At 67.4% G+C, this 18,083-nt stretch overlaps 1 protein-coding gene across 4 annotated transcripts; it reads right to left on the reverse strand.

Moving 5' to 3' along the window:
* Nucleotides 1-719: 719 nt before the first annotated feature.
* EPN1 (epsin 1) lies at nucleotides 720-17,916 on the reverse strand. Of its 4 annotated transcripts, none has more exons than XM_062176061.1 (12): nucleotides 17,780-17,912; nucleotides 16,961-17,110; nucleotides 15,680-16,008; nucleotides 8,824-9,073; nucleotides 7,101-7,225; nucleotides 6,756-6,830; nucleotides 6,325-6,408; nucleotides 3,427-3,730; nucleotides 2,926-3,036; nucleotides 2,716-2,799; nucleotides 1,449-1,706; nucleotides 720-1,312 (listed from the first exon to the last, which is right to left on the reverse strand). In XM_062176061.1, exons 3-12 carry the CDS (start codon nucleotides 15,905-15,907, stop codon nucleotides 1,104-1,106), a joined length of 1,728 nt encoding a protein of 575 aa, XP_062032045.1. In that variant the 5' UTR covers nucleotides 15,908-16,008; nucleotides 16,961-17,110; nucleotides 17,780-17,912; the 3' UTR covers nucleotides 720-1,103. The 4 variants fall into 4 exon arrangements, with proteins under 4 accessions (XP_062032045.1, XP_062032044.1, XP_062032047.1 ...); XM_062176060.1 differs by having other exon boundaries at nucleotides 2,716-2,802; nucleotides 17,780-17,906; XM_062176063.1 differs by lacking the exon at nucleotides 6,756-6,830 and having other exon boundaries at nucleotides 17,780-17,916.
* Between the last annotated feature and the right edge of the window lie 167 nt (nucleotides 17,917-18,083).

Here is an 18,083-nt window from a genome sequence, read left to right on the forward strand (position 1 = left end):
AGACCCATCAGCTGGCCCCACACAACCCCCTCGACACCCTGGTCTGCAGGAGGGGCGAGTTTCTGAGCTGGGCCTCAAACCGGCCCTCACACCAACAGGCTGGAACTCTGTCCCTAGACACACGTTCCCTCTGCACCCCATGTGGGCCACTGGGGTGTCCCAGGGCTATCCAGGGCGCCATATACACCCGTGGTGCTGTGGGGCCAGCCCTGCCCACAGGTGCTGAGGGGACCCGGCCCTCAGACCATCCTAAGGGGTCACGTCGTCCTCCTCCACCAGCTGGCCTGGGTGCCTCCCGACCATGCCAAGAGCCCCCAGGACGGCACCACCTCCCCCTCTCCCAGTCAGCAATCAGCGCAGGACCTCACCTACGCGTGGCCAGAGCGCCTGTGGGCTGTACTGGGCACGGCAGGCCCCCAAGGCTGGAGACCGCCACACCACGCTGTGCGCCTCGCTGGGTGACCAAGGCTTCCCTCGGGATGGCACTCCCCAGATGTGACCTCAGCCCATCCGTCTCAGCTGTCTGAACCCCATCGGCTCCCCTGGGCGGGGCCTGAGAGGGGTGGGTGGCTGCAACTCCGCAGGCCTCAGCCCTCTCCCCGCCCAGGAGCCTGGGAGGCTCAGGGACACCTGTTTCTGAGGACGAGCAGCTGCCGCCCGCCCAGGTGCACACAGGATGCCAACCCCAGGCCCGGAGGGACACACAAGTCCTGATGGGAATTCGGGGAGCCACACCCGTGAGAATCGTCGTTTATTCCCCAAGTTGCCAAAATCATCACCAAGGGTTCACCGAGGGGTGCAGAGGGGACGGGGAGGCTCAAACACTGATTGGGGGGCTGGATTTGGGAGGGAGGGGAGTGGGGGGGCCCCAGCTATCCCTCCCCCTTCTAATGCCACGGGAAAGGGGTCCTCCTCTAGCCAGCTCCCCTGCCCCTCCCCTCGTGTCCAGTTTCTCGCCGGGGGAGGTGGGCTGGGGATGCAGGAAGAGAGTGTAGTGTGAGTGGGCCCCAGGAGGGGAAGGGCTCTGGGGTGGGGGTCCCCCGTGTCACATGCACTCACAACACTGATCTCCCAGGGAGCAGATGGGGGGAGCCTGCCCTGGATTATAGGAGGAACGGGTTAGTGTTGGGGGCCGGCGGGCCTGGGGGCATCATGGGCGGTAGGCCGGGGCCCCCACCGAGAGGAGAGATGTAGGTGGGTGGCGCCCCAGGGAGCGGGGGCACAGGGCTGAGGCGGAGCTGGTTCAGGGTGAGCGTCGCAGGGGGTGCTGGCTGGAAGGGGTTGGTGACGGAGGGGCCGGCGGCAGGGGCTCCTGCAGGACAGAAAAGACAGAACACAGCACAGGGGTCAGCAGGCGCTGGCCTGCCCGGCCTGGCTCATCCCGGCCCCAGGAGGCGCCTGCTCCGGCGGGACCCACAGGGAGCACCCAGGGCACGAGCCACACTTACCGCTTGGCAGGAAGGGGTTGGAGGCCTTGGCTCCTGGCGGTGTGGGGCCTGGCCGGCTCACCAGCGAGTCCAGGTCCACCAGGGCTGCATTAGGCCCCAGGAATGACTCTGGCGTCTTCCGTGTGGGGGGCGTGGGGGTGGGGGTGGCTGCAGGCGGGGGGCTCCCCACAGCCTCAGCCAGAGACCCCCCAACCCCAGTCAAATCGAACGCCCCAGGGCTGCGGGCGGGCACCTCTCCTGCCAGCAGCTCCAACTCGCCTGGAAGGAGCCAGAAGAGGGGCTCAGAGGGAGACTACAGCAGGGGAGCAGAGGGAGACAGGGTGCGGCTGAGGGGCCGCTGGGCCAAGAGCGCGGGGGGAGGCCCTGAGGGGCAGGGGCGGCCTTCAGGCAAGGCCCAGACTCAGCGGGGTGGCTCTGACGCCAGGGCCCTATCCACACCCTGCAGCAGCCTGTCTGGGGGAGCCCTGGGCCGTCGGCACGCAGCAGGGAAACTGGGGGCTGCTCGCAGCCCAGGAGCCCCTCCGTGCAGAGCAACAGGGGGCGTGGCAACGGCTGCAGACTGCACCCGAGAATCCCCAGATCCGCGCCGGGCAGGGCCTGGACGGGCGAGCACGGCAGGCCGGAAGTCGGCCCGGTCGCCCCTCGGGGAGCATGCCAGGCAGCACTGCCAGGCACTTGCCCTGCCCCGAGCTACCATGCACCACGTGGGCCTGGACACGGGTGCTCAACTCCAACAGGCGCGCTGACAACAGCCTCCTAAGACACTCTGAAAAGGCGTTCCCACCCACTCCCAACAGGTCACTGCCAAGAGAGGGGCAGCCTGCAGACCCGGGGGGCTACCCAGCCGCCCCGCACAGCAGGACGTAGCCAGCAGGACGCCCGTCATCAGAGGCCGGCCTTCAAGGGGGAAATCTCAAAAGGACAACAATTCTCTGTGCCACTTCTAGACGCTTTCTCTGCACACGCGATTACTCAAAACAAAGCCACTTCCCTTACAGGTGCAGTGGGGCAGCGGCTAAGGCGCCACTTCCAACCCCGCTTCCTGCCAGCGCACGGCCTGGGGCACAGCACGGATGACTCGAGCTGGCGCTGCGCCTGCTGGGACCGGGGTGCCGCTCCGGCCGTTTGGGAAGTGAACCAATGGGTGTGGGATCTCCATCCACTTGCCTCCCACACGAGACAGACAGACGCACGGATGGCTCTGTCCACCGAACTCTTCACCCTCACATACGGCCCGAAGGCCGCATTAAGGGGGCAGCGGGCTCACCTGTGCTGCTCCCAGAGGTTGGCAGGGCCGTGCGAAGCCGGTCGAAGTCAGAGAACTCATCGGGCTCTGGGTCAAAGCCCCCAGCTGCTGTGGGGGTGGCAGGGGCGGGAGGCTCCACTTAGCACCTGCCCTCCTCCGACCCCAGTCTGTGCCTCAGGACCCGGGACGACCACTCTCACCCCCACCCCCAGGCCCGGAGCCACCTCGTACCTGCAGTGCCGTTGGTGCTCGGCTTGGCAGGGGAGCCCCCCCAGGGGTCTGAGAAGGCTGGAGCCGGTGCCCAGGGGTCAGAGGCCGGGGGTCCACTGAGTGAGGCCCCACCTGGGTGACAAGGGAGGCACAGCAGGGCTAGCACCCTCGCCTGCCACTCGGACCCAAGACCTCCCGAGGCCTACCTCCAGGTGCTCGTCCTCTCCCCAGGAACCTTCCCCAGCCCCGGGCTCTCACACACTAGAGCCTGCTGCTGCCCCTCTCCCCGCCCCTCACCCAGCGGGGCGCCTGGCCTGCCGGGGCCGCCCCTCACCAGGGCCTGCTGCTGCCCCTCTCCCCGCCCCTCATCCAGCGGGGCGCCTGGCCCGCCGGGCTCTGGCTTGGCCTCTCTGCCCCACGGCTGAGCAGTGTCTCCCTCAGGTCCCCATCCCCTGTCCTCCCCTGGGCCCCACCCCAGGGCACCCAGGGCACCCCCCCGCTGGACGGGCATCGAGAACTCACCCTCAGAGCTTCCCCACGGGTCAGGTGTGGGCCCCTCTCCAGCTGCGGGGGCCGAGCTCCCTCCCCAAGGGTCCACAGAGGGCCCTGCGGGGGCAGCAGGCCTCCAGGGGTCCCCAGCAGCCGGCGTGGGGGCTGGGCCGCCCCAGGGATCAGCAGCTGGAGGGACAGCAGGTCCCCCCCAGGGGTCCGAGGTGGGGGCAGCCGTGGGCATGGCGGCAGCCATGGGTGCTGGACCCCCCCAGGGGTCAGAGGCCGGTGGAGGCGCCGGGGCTGTGAAGACGTCAGCGAGATCCATGAGGGACGACTACAGCAGGAGACAGAGGGGAGCATGAGGGCACGGGAGACGCTCCCCAAGTCCCAGCCAGCTCTGGCTGGAGCCGGGGCAGGATGACGGAAAGGGCTGGAGCCCCTGCAGACACCTGTGCAGCCCCCCTTAAGCACCCCCATCTGCCCACCTCTGCCCCCCACAGCAACTAGGTGGTCCCCCCAACCCATGGAACTGGATGCCTCCTTCCATCTACCTCCCTACTGCCCACTCCGCACACATATACAGGACAGGCCGTGCACACACACACACACACGCCCCAGCCCTGCAGTGTGCGTGCACACACACAGAGACGCCCCATCTCTTCAGTGCACACACACAGACGTCCCAGCTCTGCACACACACACAGACGCCCCATCTCTGCAGTGCGCGCACACACACACACACAGATGCCCCAGCTCTGCAGTGCGCGCACACGCACACACACACACACATGCCCCATCTCTTCAGTGCACACACAGACGTCCCAGCTCTGCACACACACACACAGACGCCCCATCTCTGCAGTGCGCGCACACGCACACACACACAGACGCCCCAGCTCTGCAGTGCACGCACACGCACACACACACAGATGCCCCAGCTCTGCAGTGCACACACACAGACGCCCCAGCTCTGCAGTGCGCGCGCATGCACACACACACAGACGCCCCATCTCTGCAGTGCACACACACACAGACGCCCCAGCTCTGCAGTGCACACACACACAGACGCCCCAGCACTGCAGTGCGCGCGCATGCACACACACACAGATGCCCCATCTCTTCAGTGCACACACATACGTCCCAGCTCTGCGCACACACACACAGACGCCCCATCTCTGCAGTGCACACACAGACGTCCCAGCTCTGCACACACACACACACGCCCCAGCCCAGCAGTGTGCGCGCACACACACAGATGCCCCAGCTCTGCACACACACACGCCCCAGCCCAGCAATGTGCGCGCACACACACAGACGCCCCAGCTCTGCACACACACACGCCCCAGCCCTGCAGTGTGCGCACACACACACACAGACGCCCCAGCTCTGCAGTGCACACACACACAGATGCCCCAGCTCTGCACACACACACACAGACGCCCCATCTCTGCAGTGCGCGCACACACACACAGATGCCCCAGCTCTGCACACACACACACACACAGAGACGTCCCAGCTCTGCAGTGCACACAGGACAGGACATGTACACACACACACACTCACTCGCTCTCTCTCTCTATCTCTCTCTCAAGCAGCACCCGAGTTCTGGGGGTGAGTACAGGACTGGGCCCAGCTGACCAGAGTCCCCTTCCCCTGGAGTGGAGGTCCCCCCAACACCCACACCCCCAAAGGGCCCCAAGGGGAGAGAGGAACTGAGTCTTGTCCCAGGGCACCCAATGGAGGCAGGCAAGGTGGGCACCACCATCTCACTCCCCACCGTTCTGCCTGGTCCCTGAGAACTTTCTGGCTAACACCAGCCTAGGCAGGCCTTTCCACCTGTCAAAAAAGCCACACGGGGTCCCACTGCCCATGACAAGCTACCCACTGCCCATTCCAGGGAGGGAGCCCCACCCCCACCCCTCCAAGTAGGGGCCGTACCCATGACCTGCTCTGAACAGCAGCGGGTAGCAAGGCTCAGGCCAGCTCCCGGCCTTTCCCACAGGGCAGTGCTGGCGCCCACTGGGTCTGCACAGAGTGGAGACGGGGAAGGCGCTGGGGGCGGGGGCGCACAGGGCAGCACTGACGTCCACTGGGTCAGCACAGAGAGGAGACGGGGAAGGCGGTGGGGGGTGTCCACTGGGTCAGCACAGAGAGGAGACGGGGAAGGCGGTGGGGGGTGTCCACTGGGTCAGCACAGAGAGGATATGGGGAAGGCGGTGGGGGGTGTCCACTGGGTCAGCACAGAGAGGAGACGGGGAAGGCGGTGGGGGGTGTCCACTGGGTCAGCACAGAGAGGAGACGGGGAAGGCGGTGGGGGGTGTCCACTGGGTCAGCTCAGAGAGGAGACGGGGAAGGCGGTGGGGGGTGTCCACTGGGTCAGCACAGAGAGGAGATGGGGAAGGTGGTGGGAGGGGCCCGCACAGGGCAGTGCTGGCGCCCACTGTGTCAGCACAGAAATGAGACGGGGAAGGTGGGGGGGTGGCCCACACAAGGCAGCACTGGCACCCACTGGGTCAGCAGAGTGGAGACAGGGAAGGCGCTGGGGGGCCGGAGGATGAAGCCACACTGTGTGCCCTCAGACTGCACTGCCAGTCACGGAGCTGAGACGTGACAGAGCCGGCAGGGAGGGAGCTCTGGGGAGGTCTGCTGTACAATCACACAGCCCAGATGCGCCAAGGACACACCAAGGGCAGAAAGGAGACCCAGGGCCGGGCCCTGCCTGTCCTACTCCCGGACGGCAGGAGCCCAAGAAGGTGAGAGGACAGGGAGCCCCGCACCCTTCCCCTGACGCCTGGTGGGGCCACACCCTCCCTCACTTTGCTAGGCCGGGCTCCAAGCCCCAAGGAGAACAATCCGCTCCCATGACCACAGAGACACAGGGAAGCGGCCAGGAGCGGCCAGGGCGCGGGCAGGGCGCCTCCCACTCACCTCCTCCTGGCCCGCCGTCTCCCGCTTGCTCTCCTCGATCGCCATCTGCAGCCTCAGGTCGTCCCCGCGCCGGATCCGCTCCTCCTGCAAGGGCGCAGCCGCCGCCAGCCAGGACAGGACGTCAGCCAGCGTGCAGCAGGCACGGCCGCCCGCCCCCCGCCTCCCGCCCCGACACGCTGACACGGGGTCGGCACGATGTATGGAAGGGGTGAGACGCGAGGGAGAGGACAGGGCTGGGGGGGTGGAGCCCCGAGGGGCACCCTGCCTGGCCCCGCGGAGGCGGAGCAGCCGTGGCGAGCGGGGTGAGTGGACAGCCCCTCTCCCGGCGTCCTGCAATCCACCATCCACAGGCTCCTGCGGCTAAGACGCTGAGGGCTGGGGCTGAGGGAGGGTCCTGGGGGGCCCGGGAAGGGCAGGGAGGCTGCTCTGACCTTGTCGTGCTCCTCTCGGCTCAAACTAAGGGCCAGCTGGAGCTGGACGTCGTCCTCGGGGCCGCAGGACGGGGGCTGGGGAGAGAGAGAGTGAGGGCGGGGCGGGGGCACAGAGCTGGCCGACAGGCACGGGAGCCAGCACCGGCAGAGAGAGAAGCAAGGCCCCGAGACTGGGGCAGGGCAGGGCGGGCCAGGCTCCCACAGGAGGAGGACAGGGCCTGAGAGTGGACCTGCAGAAAGCAGCGGGGAGGGAGAGGGCAGAGGCGGGCGGGGCGGCGGTGTATGGAGACAGATGGCAGACGGAAGGCGCACGCGCAGCCGCGGTGGTGCGGCGGCGCCCCGTACCTGGTCGGCCTCTTCCTTGCTCATGGCCAGGGCCAGCTGGAGCTGCAGCTCCTCCTCCCCGCTGCTCTGTGGCCAGGCCTGCTCGGCCTCGGGCGGGGGCCCGGCGCCCACAGCTGCAGAGGAGGCTGGGGAGGGGGACCAGGGTGAGACCGAGGACCCAGGCAGGGCTTCCCTTTCCAAACCCCTCCGTGCCCACACCCCAGGCCTCCAAAGGCAGAGACAGGACGAGGGCCAGGGAGACCAAGGCGGACGGGCAGGGTCCAGGGCTGGGCGTCTGCTGACAGTGGTGCCCCCAGGCCCTGGCTGGGGCTGCCACAGCTCCAGGGCCTCCAGCAGGGAAAGCTGGAATTCCGGAGGTGCAGTGCCCAGCAGACGGTGGGGTCCCAGGCCTGGTTAGGGGAGGGCAGTGGGTTCCAGGGAGAGGAAGAGAAAGGGAGCAGGACGCAAGAATGGACTGTGGCCAGGCTGGGATGCCACCGCCTCCAGTCAGCGCCTCACCAACCCCCACCCTGCCCCACGCCCTGCTGCCAGCCCAGAGTGGACCCTGCCCTCCCCACTTCCCCCGCCACGGGCAAGGTGCGTCTGCTCGGCTGACACTGTGCACCTGGGTTCCGGCTCCTGTCCCTGGCGGCGACCTCTCAGGCCAGAACAATGAGTGTCCCCGCAGGGCCGGCTGTACAAGCAGCTCCAGGGGGCATCTGTGGCCCTCTCTCACTCTCTACCCTTAAACCCCCAAGCCCCACCCCCGACACGTCAGCTCACAAAGGCACCAAGTCAATCACAGGAGGCGGCGGCAGGGCCTGCCCATGACCACGGCACCCAGCCCTGGTGCTCCCTTGGGCTCAGGCCTGCAGGCCCTTAACAGCCCTGCTCTTCCCCCGGCCCCTCCACACAGCCTGCTCTAGGCCGGGGCTGGCCTACCAACTGAGGGAAAGAGTGTCAGACCGTGGGAATCTCAAACCCAGCCCGCAGAGCCACGGCAGGGCTCCAGGGGCCTGCACCAGTTCACGCCAGCGAAGCCAGAGAGGCAGCCTCTGCCTGGCGTCTCCAACTGCCACCACTCCTCCCTGAGGCCCTCCAGGCTCCCTCCCAAGTGGCAGCGGAGCCCTCTGCACCACGGCACTGGCCACTCGGGCCAGCGCCCACCAGGCAGAGGTTGCCCTCCATGAGCAGCGTCTGAGAGCCTCGGGTGAGCACTCAGCCTAGCAGCTAGGACCCCGCTTCTGTCGGCGTAAGCCCGGGGGACGGCAGGCACGGCTCAGAGGAACGGGCTCCTGCCGCTCGCATGGATGCCTGGTGAGGCCCCGGCTGCTGGGCCCCAGTCACTGAGTGCATGGGGAGCACACCGGCCAACGGAGCTCTTCTCGCTCACTCCCAAACAACTCACAACAAGACAAAACAGATCCAGAGGCCGTGGGGCTGCGACCCTGGGGCCCCTGCGCCCCAGCCCTGCCTTCCTGCTGCGCCGGCCCAGGCCACGTGCTCCCACGCCCCCAGAGCCCACACCCAAGGAGCCCTGGGCCAGGGCACTGGGCACTCTCGGACGGGACCGCGCTTGGGGCCTACCCCCCAGCAGTGAGGCGGCGTCCGGCTAGCGTGCATGGGAGCAGAAGGAACCCTCAATTCCAGGGCCCCGCAGCTGCAGGGCAGGCCCCGGGCGCAGGTGAGGCAGGTGAGGAGCCGCGGTCCACGCAGTCCACGCGGCGGGGCGGGAGGGCCTCACCCGTGGCAGTCTGCGCCAGCTTCTCCTTGGTCTTGAGCGCGTGGGCACGCTCCTCCCGCAGGCGGTCCTCGTCCCGCAGCAGGGCCACCAGCTGCTTGGCCTTCTCACGCACGTTCACGCCCTGGTCCTTGCCGTCACGGTCCACGTACTGGAAGTCCTTCAGCGTCTGCACGGCGTACATGTTCTCTTTGCACTGCTGCGACACACGCTCCGAGCCCGTCTTGATGAGGTACTCCATCAGCGTCATGGCCTGCAGCGGGCAGAGACGCGGGGACAGCCCTGAGAGACCGCGTGCACACTCATGGCACCCGGCTCCACAGACACACACTCCGGCTCTGCTCCCGGAACGATGCCAAGGACCGAGCGCCACAGGGAGGCAGCACAAGCGCCGCCCACGAGCCGAGTAACAGGAAGAGATGGCGCCTGGGCCTCACGCGGGCACAGGGCCACAGTCCACTGCTCCCGGAGTTACACCGCGCGGGAGGGCACCTCCGGCTGCCGTCTGCTGCCCTAGGACTCCGACACGGGGCTTCACTGCTGAACGTGACAACGCGCACTAACGAGGGAACTGACACCACCGAGGTGGACAGCCACCGCCAGGAGCAGAAGCCAGGCCCGGCGTCGGCCCAGGGACGGATGCGCGGACACAGAGCACGGGGCCACGAGCAGGAGCCAGGCCCGGCATCGGCCCAGGACAGGACACGCAGACACAGAACACGGGACCACGAGCAGGAGCCAGGCCCGGCGTTGGCCCAGGGCAGGACACGCAGACACAGAACACGGGGCCACGAGCAAGAGCCAGGCCCGGCGTTGGCCCAGGGCAGGGGGTCAGGAGCAGGAGCCAGGCCCGGCGTCGGCCCAGGACAGGACACGCAGACACAGAACACGGGGCCACGAGCAGGAGCCAGGCCCGGCGTTGGCCCAGGGCAGGGGGTCAGGAGCAGGAGCCAGGCCCGGCGTCGGCCCAGGACAGGACACGCAGACACAGAACACGGGGCCACGAGCAGGAGCCAGGCCCGGCGTTGGCCCAGGGCAGGGGGTCAGGAGCAGGAGCCAGGCCCGGCGTCGGCCCAGGACAGGACACGCAGACACAGAACACGGGGCCACGAGCAGGAGCCAGGCCCGGCGTTGGCCCAGGGCAGGGGGTCAGGAGCAGGAGCCAGGCCCGGCGTCGGCCCAGGACAGGACACGCAGACACAGAACACGGGGCCACGAGCAGGAGCCAGGCCCGGCGTTGGCCCAGGGCAGGGGGTCAGGAGCAGGAGCCAGGCCCGGCGTCGGCCCAGGACAGGACACGCAGACACAGAACATGGGGCCAGGAGCAGGAGCCAGGCCCGGCGTTGGCCCAGGGCAGGGGGTCAGGACCAGGAGCCAGGCCCGGCATCGGCCCAGGACAGGACACGCAGACACAGAACATGGGGCCAGGAGCAGGAGCCAGGCCCGGCGTCGGCCCAGGACAGGACACGCAGACACAGAACATGGGGCCAGGAGCAGGAGCCAGGCCCGGCATCAGCCCAGGGACGGACAAGCAGACACAGAGCTCGGGGCAGGTGGTGGGCGGATCCCGGGAGCGCTGCTGCCACCTTCTGTGCCCCGTGACGCGGGGACAGCTCCCTCCTAACCAAGGCAGTGCAGGGAGGCACACACCACTCAGCAGGGTTTCTGTCACTCCTCCTGACTTGGGCTCAAGCCCCGTCCACAGAGCAGGTCAAGGCCACAGCCCTCCCAGGCTGCACTGGGGGCCCTGGATGCTGCAGGGGACTCTGGGGCTCCCAGAGCCGCCGCCACGCCATCGAGCGGAGCAGAGGCTGGCAAGAAGCAGCTGGCGCCAGTGCACCGACATCGGTCTGGATCGCCAACCTGGTCAGGCATCCGGGAGCAGAGCCCAGCCGGCCCTCCAGGTGGAGAGGGCAGGAGAGCGCCGGCGCGCATCCCCAGGCCCGCAGAGGAAGCCGCCCAGAACCAGCAGCGCTCACACCCCTCACCTAAGTGAGCCCTTGAGCCGGATTATGGCAGCAGCCACGACGCAGGGGACCTCGCCCCCGTCCACGTAGGCTCTGTGCCAGACGCGTCACAGAAAACCTTCCATTTCCCGAGCTCGCCGGATTTTAGGGCTGTGAACCAAACAGGCTTCCCCAGTGAAACGGCAAACTCACACTCAGCCACTGAAACAAAGGGAGACGGGAGCAGCGGCAGGCGTCTGGTCCCGGTCAGGCTGCCGGTTAGCACAGCTGCACGCACGCACACACGCACGGTTCACGGCCCAGCTCCACGCCTGACGCCAGGTCCCTGCGAACAGGGCCTGGGAGACTGCAGTGGTGACCCGGGCACCCACGGGGAGACCGAACGAGCTCCCGGCTTGGCCTGCCCAGCCCCAGCTGCTGCAGGCACGTGGGAAGCCAACCAGGGGACAGAAGACCTCTCTCTGCCACTCAAATAAATCAAAACAAACTTTAAAAAAGACAACGAAAGAAGGACGTCCTGCTGCGTCAGAGTGAACTAGTTTAAGCCAGGGTCAGCCGGCCTTCTCCCGCTCAGGCCGGGGCAGTGGGTCGGTTTCGGGCACCTGCTCGCGCTCTGGCCCTCGGCAGCAGAGGGCTGGCCCTGGCTGTGTCCCAGCTGGCTGGGATCTGGCCTGTGGGCCAGGTTCCTGACCCCCCATGTGTTCTTTTTTTTTCCTTTAAAGATGTTTTTATTTACTTGAAAGTCACAATTAGAGAGACAGACGCTGGCGCTGTAGCATAGCAGGTAAAGCCACTGCCTGCAGTGCCGGCATCTGTTCTGGGCACTGGTTCAAGTCCTGGCTGCTCCAGCTCTCCGCTATGGCCTGGAAAAGCAGCGGAGGATGGCCCAAATCCTTGGGCCCCTGCACCCGTGTGGGAGACCTGGAAGAAGCTCCTGGCTCCTGGCTTCAGATCGGCACAACTTCGGCCGTTGCGGCCAATTGGGGAGTGAACCAGCGGATGGAAGACCTCTCTCTCTCTCTGCCTCTCCTTTCTTCGTGTAACTCTTTCAAATAAATCAATCTTAAAAAAAAAAAAAATTACAATGGATCTTCCATCCACTGGTTCCCTCCCCAGATGGCCACACCAGCTGGGGCTGGGCCAGGGCGAGGCCAGGAGCTTCACCCACGAAGGTGACAAGGCCCAAGCACTGGGCCGCTTTCCAGTGCTTTTCCCAAGCCGTTCGCAGGGAGCTAGACGGGAAGTGGACCAGCCGGGACTTGAACCGGCGTCCACAAGGGGTGCAGCATTGCAGACGGCAGCTTTACCAGCCACGTCACGAGGCCAGTCCCCCAATTTCCTTCTCTAATTGTATATCTGAAAAGCAGAGAGACACAGTCAGCGAGAGATCTCCCATATACCAGTTCCCTCCACAAATGTCCTCAGTGGCCTGCACTGGGTCAGCCCAAAGCCAGGAGCCAGTAACTCAACCCAGGGGTCCCACACGTGGCAGGGACCCCAACACCGGAGCTGCGTGTCACCTGCTGCCTCCAAGGCTGTGCGGAGCAGGAGTCAGGACTGAAGCGCGGCCAGGACTGGCGCCCAGGCCGCCACGTGGGACACAGCCGTCCTCAGCAGCACTTCAGTCCTGGGCCAAGACTCACGTCCAGCTCAGAGCAGAGCCTGGGGCCCTGCGCTCCCCAGACAGGCAGGTGCAGTCGGGGGGGGGGGGGGCAGAGCAGGGGGGACTGGAGTGCAGTCAGGGTGGGGGGTGCGGTCAGAGTCAGGGTCAGAGAGGGCTGGGGTGCAGTAAGGGTGGGGGGCTGGGGTACAGTCAGGGGTGGGGGATGCACTCAGAGGGTCAGAGAAGGCTGGGGTGCAGTCAGGGTGGGGGGCTGGGGTGCCATCGGGGGGCTGGGGTGCCGTCGGGGGGGACTAGAGTACAGTCAGGGTGGGAGGCTGGGATGCAGTCAGGGTGGGGGGCTGGGGTACAGTCAGGGGCAGGGGGGTGCAGAGTCAGGGTCAGAGGGGACTAGGGTACAGTCAGGGCGGGGGGCTGTGGGGCTCTGCCTCCAGCTCTGCAGCACCTGGGTGTGACTTGCTCTGTGTCTCAGTTTCCTCACCTGGAGAATGGGAGCAGACAGCCTCTTCACTGGGTAACGGGGAGGGTTCAAGGGCAATGAAGGCTGCACAGGCCACAGCAGCAGGTGCTCCCCAAGACCTGGCCCCGGGGCCATGGAAGTGGGACGGGCAGAGCCCTGGTCACATAGGTGCTCCCCAAGACCCGGCCCCGGGCCATGGAAGTGGGACGGGCAAGCCCTAGCCACGCAGGTGCTCCCCAAGACCTGGCCCCCAGGCCACAGAAGTGGGACAGGCACAGCCCCAGCCACGCAGGCAGGACGGGCAGAGCCCCGGCCACACAGGCAGGACGGGCAGAGCCCTGGGCCACGCACGCGGGACGGGCAGAGCCCCGGCCACGCAGGCAGGACGGGCAGAGCCCCGGCCACACAGGCAGGACGGGCAGAGCCCTGGGCCACGCACACGGGACGGGCAGAGCCCCGGCCACGCAGGCAGGACAGGCAGAGCCCCGGCCACGCAGGCAGGACGGGCAGAGCCCCGGCCACACAGGCAGGACGGGCAGAGCCCTGGCCTACAGGGCCCCAGAGCTGACCTTCCTCCCCAGGATGATCAGACGCACAGACGCCAGCCAGGCAGCGCTGCGGGGCAGGGGTACATGGGCTCTGGTGCTGTGGGCCCAGACCTCGCTCCGCCACAGCCCTGCAAGCCACCTCCCTTCCCCGGGCCTCGGCTTCCCCATGCATCAATCAGGAAAGAGGATTCCCCTGTGCCAGCATGGGTCGGCACAAGGACTCTAAGGGGCCAGATGAGTGCCACGGCTCATGGTGGCTCCGTGCCCGCCCTGCAGCAGGGGACTGAAGCTCAAGGGAGCCGGCTAGCTGTGGACCCCGGAGCCCCCTCAGCCCGCCCCGTGCCTGCACCCAGCTCTGCAGGCTCTCTGCAGCAGCACCTGCTGACCCACAGCACCACCAGCAGACACCTCCCTCTCCCTCCGTGCACCTGTGGCCAGAGGTCAAGGACAGGAGCCCCACGCCCACAGCCTCAGCCTGGGACCCGGCAAAGCCCAGACCAGCACCCCACAGACCCTGTGCGGGAGCTCCAAGCATCAGGGGGGCTGCGGCAGGATGGTGACAGGGAGGACAACAGGGGGTGCTTCCTGGGGTGCAGTTCAGAGTCCCCCACACTCCCCCAGGCCCCAGGCCTCAGCCCCTCCTCCTCACTTCCGCACGGGCCTTGTCCCAGCAGCACAAATGCCGCCCAGGCCTTCCCCATAAATGACCAGTCACTGACTCCACCTGTGACTCAGCACGAGCCCTGACCTGTGCCCTGACCTGGGCGTGTGGGGACCCACAGACATGGGCCTGATGGCCCAGCCTCAGCCTTCCCTCCGCAGGGACGGGGAGCAACTCCAGACGATGGGCGAGACAAGCAGGCTGGGGGTGAGGACAGACAGGGGCCAGGTCCAAGAGGACAAGCGGCGGCCACAGGCCTCGGCCGTGCGCACCAGCTCCTCCCACGGGGGCGGGGTCCGGCTCCAGGTCCCGCCAACCAGAAGCGGAGTCCAGCCTCCTGGCCCCAGGCCCTGCCAACAGGAGGAACAGAGCGCGGGAGCCGGCGACCGGGCAGGGCCAGCTGGAACCAGAGTGCCGCCCAAGGCCCGAGACACGTGTGGGTGGTGAGGAGGGCAGGCACGCTGGGCCACACCTCTCCGCACAAACCGAGAGAACACAGAATCCCAGCAACACGCCGCCAGCCACTACTCCCACTGCGTTTGTGTTTTTTGGTTTTTGGTTTTTTTTTTTTAAAGCGCTCTTCATCCACTGCTTCACTCCCCAAGTGTCCACAGCCAGGAGCCCACAACTCAATTCAGGGATCCTGCATCCCCCACCTGCCAAGGTGGGCGCGAGCAGGGAGGGGCTCCGCCCAGGCTCTCTCACCAGGACGCTGGCACCCCAAGCAGCCACGTGACTGCCAGCTCAGACACCCACCCACCCAACCTGTCTCAGGTACTTAGGATCACCCACACGGCTGAAATTCTGCACTGGCAGAGCACGGTTCACGCCCTGACGGTGTTCGCTAAGTCGCCATCTCATTTCCCCTTTCTGAACGGGGGTCTACTCAGCACGCAGCGTGACCTGTGGCGAACGCCGGCAGCACCCGGCCAGAGCGCACAGCAGCCTGCTGCCCGCGCCCCCACGCCGCCCCTCACCGACTCACTGTCTGCACCTGGTCTCCTGGGCCCTGCCGCCCCAGCGTCAGCCACGGGAAGCAGAGTGCAGCCTGGGAGTGAGACCCCCCCACCCCGGGACAGGGCCTGGGACGCACATCCCACCCTGAAGGTGGCCACCTTCCAAACGGCCCTCAGAAGCCGGCATGGGAGGGACGCGCGGAGCAAAGGAACTGGGCTGACACCCAGAAGGGACGGCAGCCGTGGACCACCCAGGCCTTCTGGTGGGCCACCCAAGCACGTCACTTAGGGGTGGCACGGAGGCACGGCAGGCTGAGCCCCGACGTGGGGAACCCACACGCCTACAGGTGCCAGTCCAAGACACCGCCACTCAGCTTCCTGCACCAAATGATGGCTCAACCCTGGGCCCCTGCCACCATGTGGGAAACCCGGCCTGTGCTCTGGGCTCCAGGCTTCAGCTGTTTCAGGCATCTGGGGCGTGAAGCAGGGGAAGGAAGGTATCGCTCGCTCACTCGCTCTCCCCCCACCTCTTTCCCCACCACTCTGCCTCTCAAATAATAAACATTTTTAAGTAGATTTAAATCACAAAGCTCAAAACCTTTAAAAGCGTTCTGCCTGTTGCCCGCCCCACCCGCGCCGCACCCACCTTGTACACATGCCGCCAGTTCTTGCCGTGGTCGTTGAGCCGCTTCCATATCATGCTCATGATCTCGGAGAAGGCCACGACGTTGTAGGTGAGGTCGGCGATCTCGGACATGAGCGAGCTGGACGGGCCCCAGGGGTCATTGCTCGTGGCCTCGCGGACCTTGATCTCCGCCTCCGAGTAGTTGTGCACGATGTTCTTCATCTGGCGCCGCAGCGACGAGGTGGACATGGTGCCCAGCGGCCGCGGCGAGGGGCACGGGCCCCCCGGGCTGTGCAGGCGGGGCAGCTGGCGGGTGCCGGCAGGTCACCGCATCTGAGAGGGGAGAGGACCTTGGGAAACACAAACCAGACATGGTCTGCCTGGAGCCAGAGCTCCCACGCCTCCCGGGGCTCCCCGCTGCCCTCAGGAGACCCCTGTCGGCCTCCGCTGTCAAAGTCCCCATCCTTCTTTCAGTTCCCTAAACGGGCCAGGCCCCTGCTCGACGAAGCAGAACAGAGCGGCAGTCCCAGGCAGGGGCCCCAGACGGCCGGGCTGGGCGCAGCCTGCCCGCCTCCCGCCCCGGCCGCCCCCACAGGCGGAGAACACTTGCACCTCCCTTTTCTCCGCTGCGAAATGGGGTTCCAGGCGGTAATCCAGGGAACACACAGGCCACCAGCGCTGCCCCGACGCACTCTTCACCCCCACCCCCACCCCCACCCCACCTCACTGCCCAGTGCTGCCCCGACACCAGGGTCACCGCAGTACCCGTGACTGCGTACAGTTTCCCATTATACGGCTAACGCGAACCACAAGCCCCTGCGGGCCGCGCGTCCCGTGACTGGAGGTAGCTTTTCCCATCAGAGGCTGGCCTGCGAAACTCACTCAGTCAACAAAGTAGGAGCCAAATGCCTCCCCAGGCAGGGGTTTAGGGGAGCTGTGGCAGCACCCGGGGGACAGAGTGAGGAATGAGGTCCCCGAGCAGAGGGTGTGGGAGCCTGAGGCCCAGGGAGGGGAGATAAGGGCGCTCAGCCATTATTATCTCCCCTAACACCCTGCTGCCCAGAGGTTAGATAACCGCCTGAACCCGGCCTCCCCACCCCCCACCCCCCGCCCGGGCACCCTGAATGCACCTGTGCTGAGGTACCCACACTCACACGGCCCCGGCCCACCTGAACCCCGGCCTCCCCTCACCCCGCCGGGCCACCCTGAATGAGGCACCCGCACTCACACGGCTCCGGCCCACCTGAACCCCGGCCTCCCCCCACCCCGCGGGGCCACCCTGAATGAGGCACCCGCACTCACACGGCTCCGGCCCGGCGGCGATTTCCATGTATCCGCAGTCCTTCCACGCCCGGATTCACGGCCACCCTGGAGGGGACCAGAGAAGGGAACTCCCTCGCCCCGGGGCACGCACACGTCTCCCGGCTGAACTCAGGGCAGAGAGCCTGGGGCCTGGAGACAGCAGGAACCAGTTGTGAGGAAGTGGCCGGGGTCCCAGGCCAAGCCCACCCAGGAAGGGACGTGAGAACGAGAGAGGGAGGGAGGGACAGGCACAGACCAGCGGACACACAGACGCGAGCTGGGAAGACAGAAAACCCAGTGGCCTTGACCCAGGGAGGGGCCTGGGGCGGACACGTAAGAAGACGGGAGAACCGGACTGTAACCGGGGTCCCCGCCGGCCCCCGGCAAGCTGCGCGGAGGGCCGGCTGCTGTCGCCCCCGGGCCCGCAGAGCCCGAGACCACACACACACCGCTGCCAGGGCGGCGGCCTCCCAGAGCTCAAGGGACCCGGCGACTCCCGCGACTGCCGCCCCGCACCGGCGCCCACCGCCGCCGCTCGCGCAGAGCCGGCCCGAGCCGCTGGGGCCCGCGACCCGCACGGCGGCTCGGGGGCTGCACGTGACAGGCACGGGGGCCCGAATGACAAGGGCAGCCCGCGCACCGGGGGCTGGAGGCGCAGGAGCCGCAGTCACCCGCGAAAGCCTGGCCATCGCGGACCACCGCACGCAGCGACGCGAGCTCGGACACACACGCACGGCACGCAGGCCCCACACCCAGGGGCCGAAAGGCGGCGGAGAGGCCCGGCCCGGCCGGCGCCCCCGCGCTCCGCCCTGCGCTCACCTCGGGCCCTCCTCACGCCGGGCTGCGGGGGGTCATGGCGGTCAGCCCCCGGCCCCCCGGTCGGCCTCGGTGTCGCGGGGCGACGGCGCACGCGCGGACAGCCGCACGCCGACGGCCCCGCCGCCCCGGCGCCCGGGAGGGGCGCGGAGAGCCGGGCGGGGGAGGGGAGCTGCCCGGAGAACGGGAAGCAACCGTAGGCGGCGACGGGCCGGAAGCGGAAGTGTCGCCGCAGCCCCTCCGCGCCGCGCCCGACGGCCCCCGCTCGTCGGCATCACTTCCGGCGCGCGCTGTCGTCACCGGGCGT

Source organism: Lepus europaeus, chromosome 19 (assembly GCF_033115175.1).
Source record: "Lepus europaeus isolate LE1 chromosome 19, mLepTim1.pri, whole genome shotgun sequence".
In the NCBI taxonomy this organism is placed as follows: Eukaryota; Metazoa; Chordata; class Mammalia; order Lagomorpha; family Leporidae; genus Lepus; species Lepus europaeus.

Excerpts from the sequence above, each read along its gene's own strand:
- EPN1 (XM_062176060.1), bottom strand. The coding sequence starts at position 15,907 with ATGTCCACCTCGTCGCTGCGGCGCCAGATGAAGAACATCGTGCACAAC. Across the intron at positions 7,226-8,823 it reads GCTGGCGCAGACTGCCACGG|CCTCCTCTGCAGCTGTGGGC; the intron begins GTGAGGCCCTCC and ends CCCCCTCCCCAG. Across the intron at positions 3,037-3,426 it reads CCCGTGGGGAAGCTCTGAGG|GTGGGGCCTCACTCAGTGGA; the intron begins GTGAGTTCTCGA and ends CTTGTCACCCAG.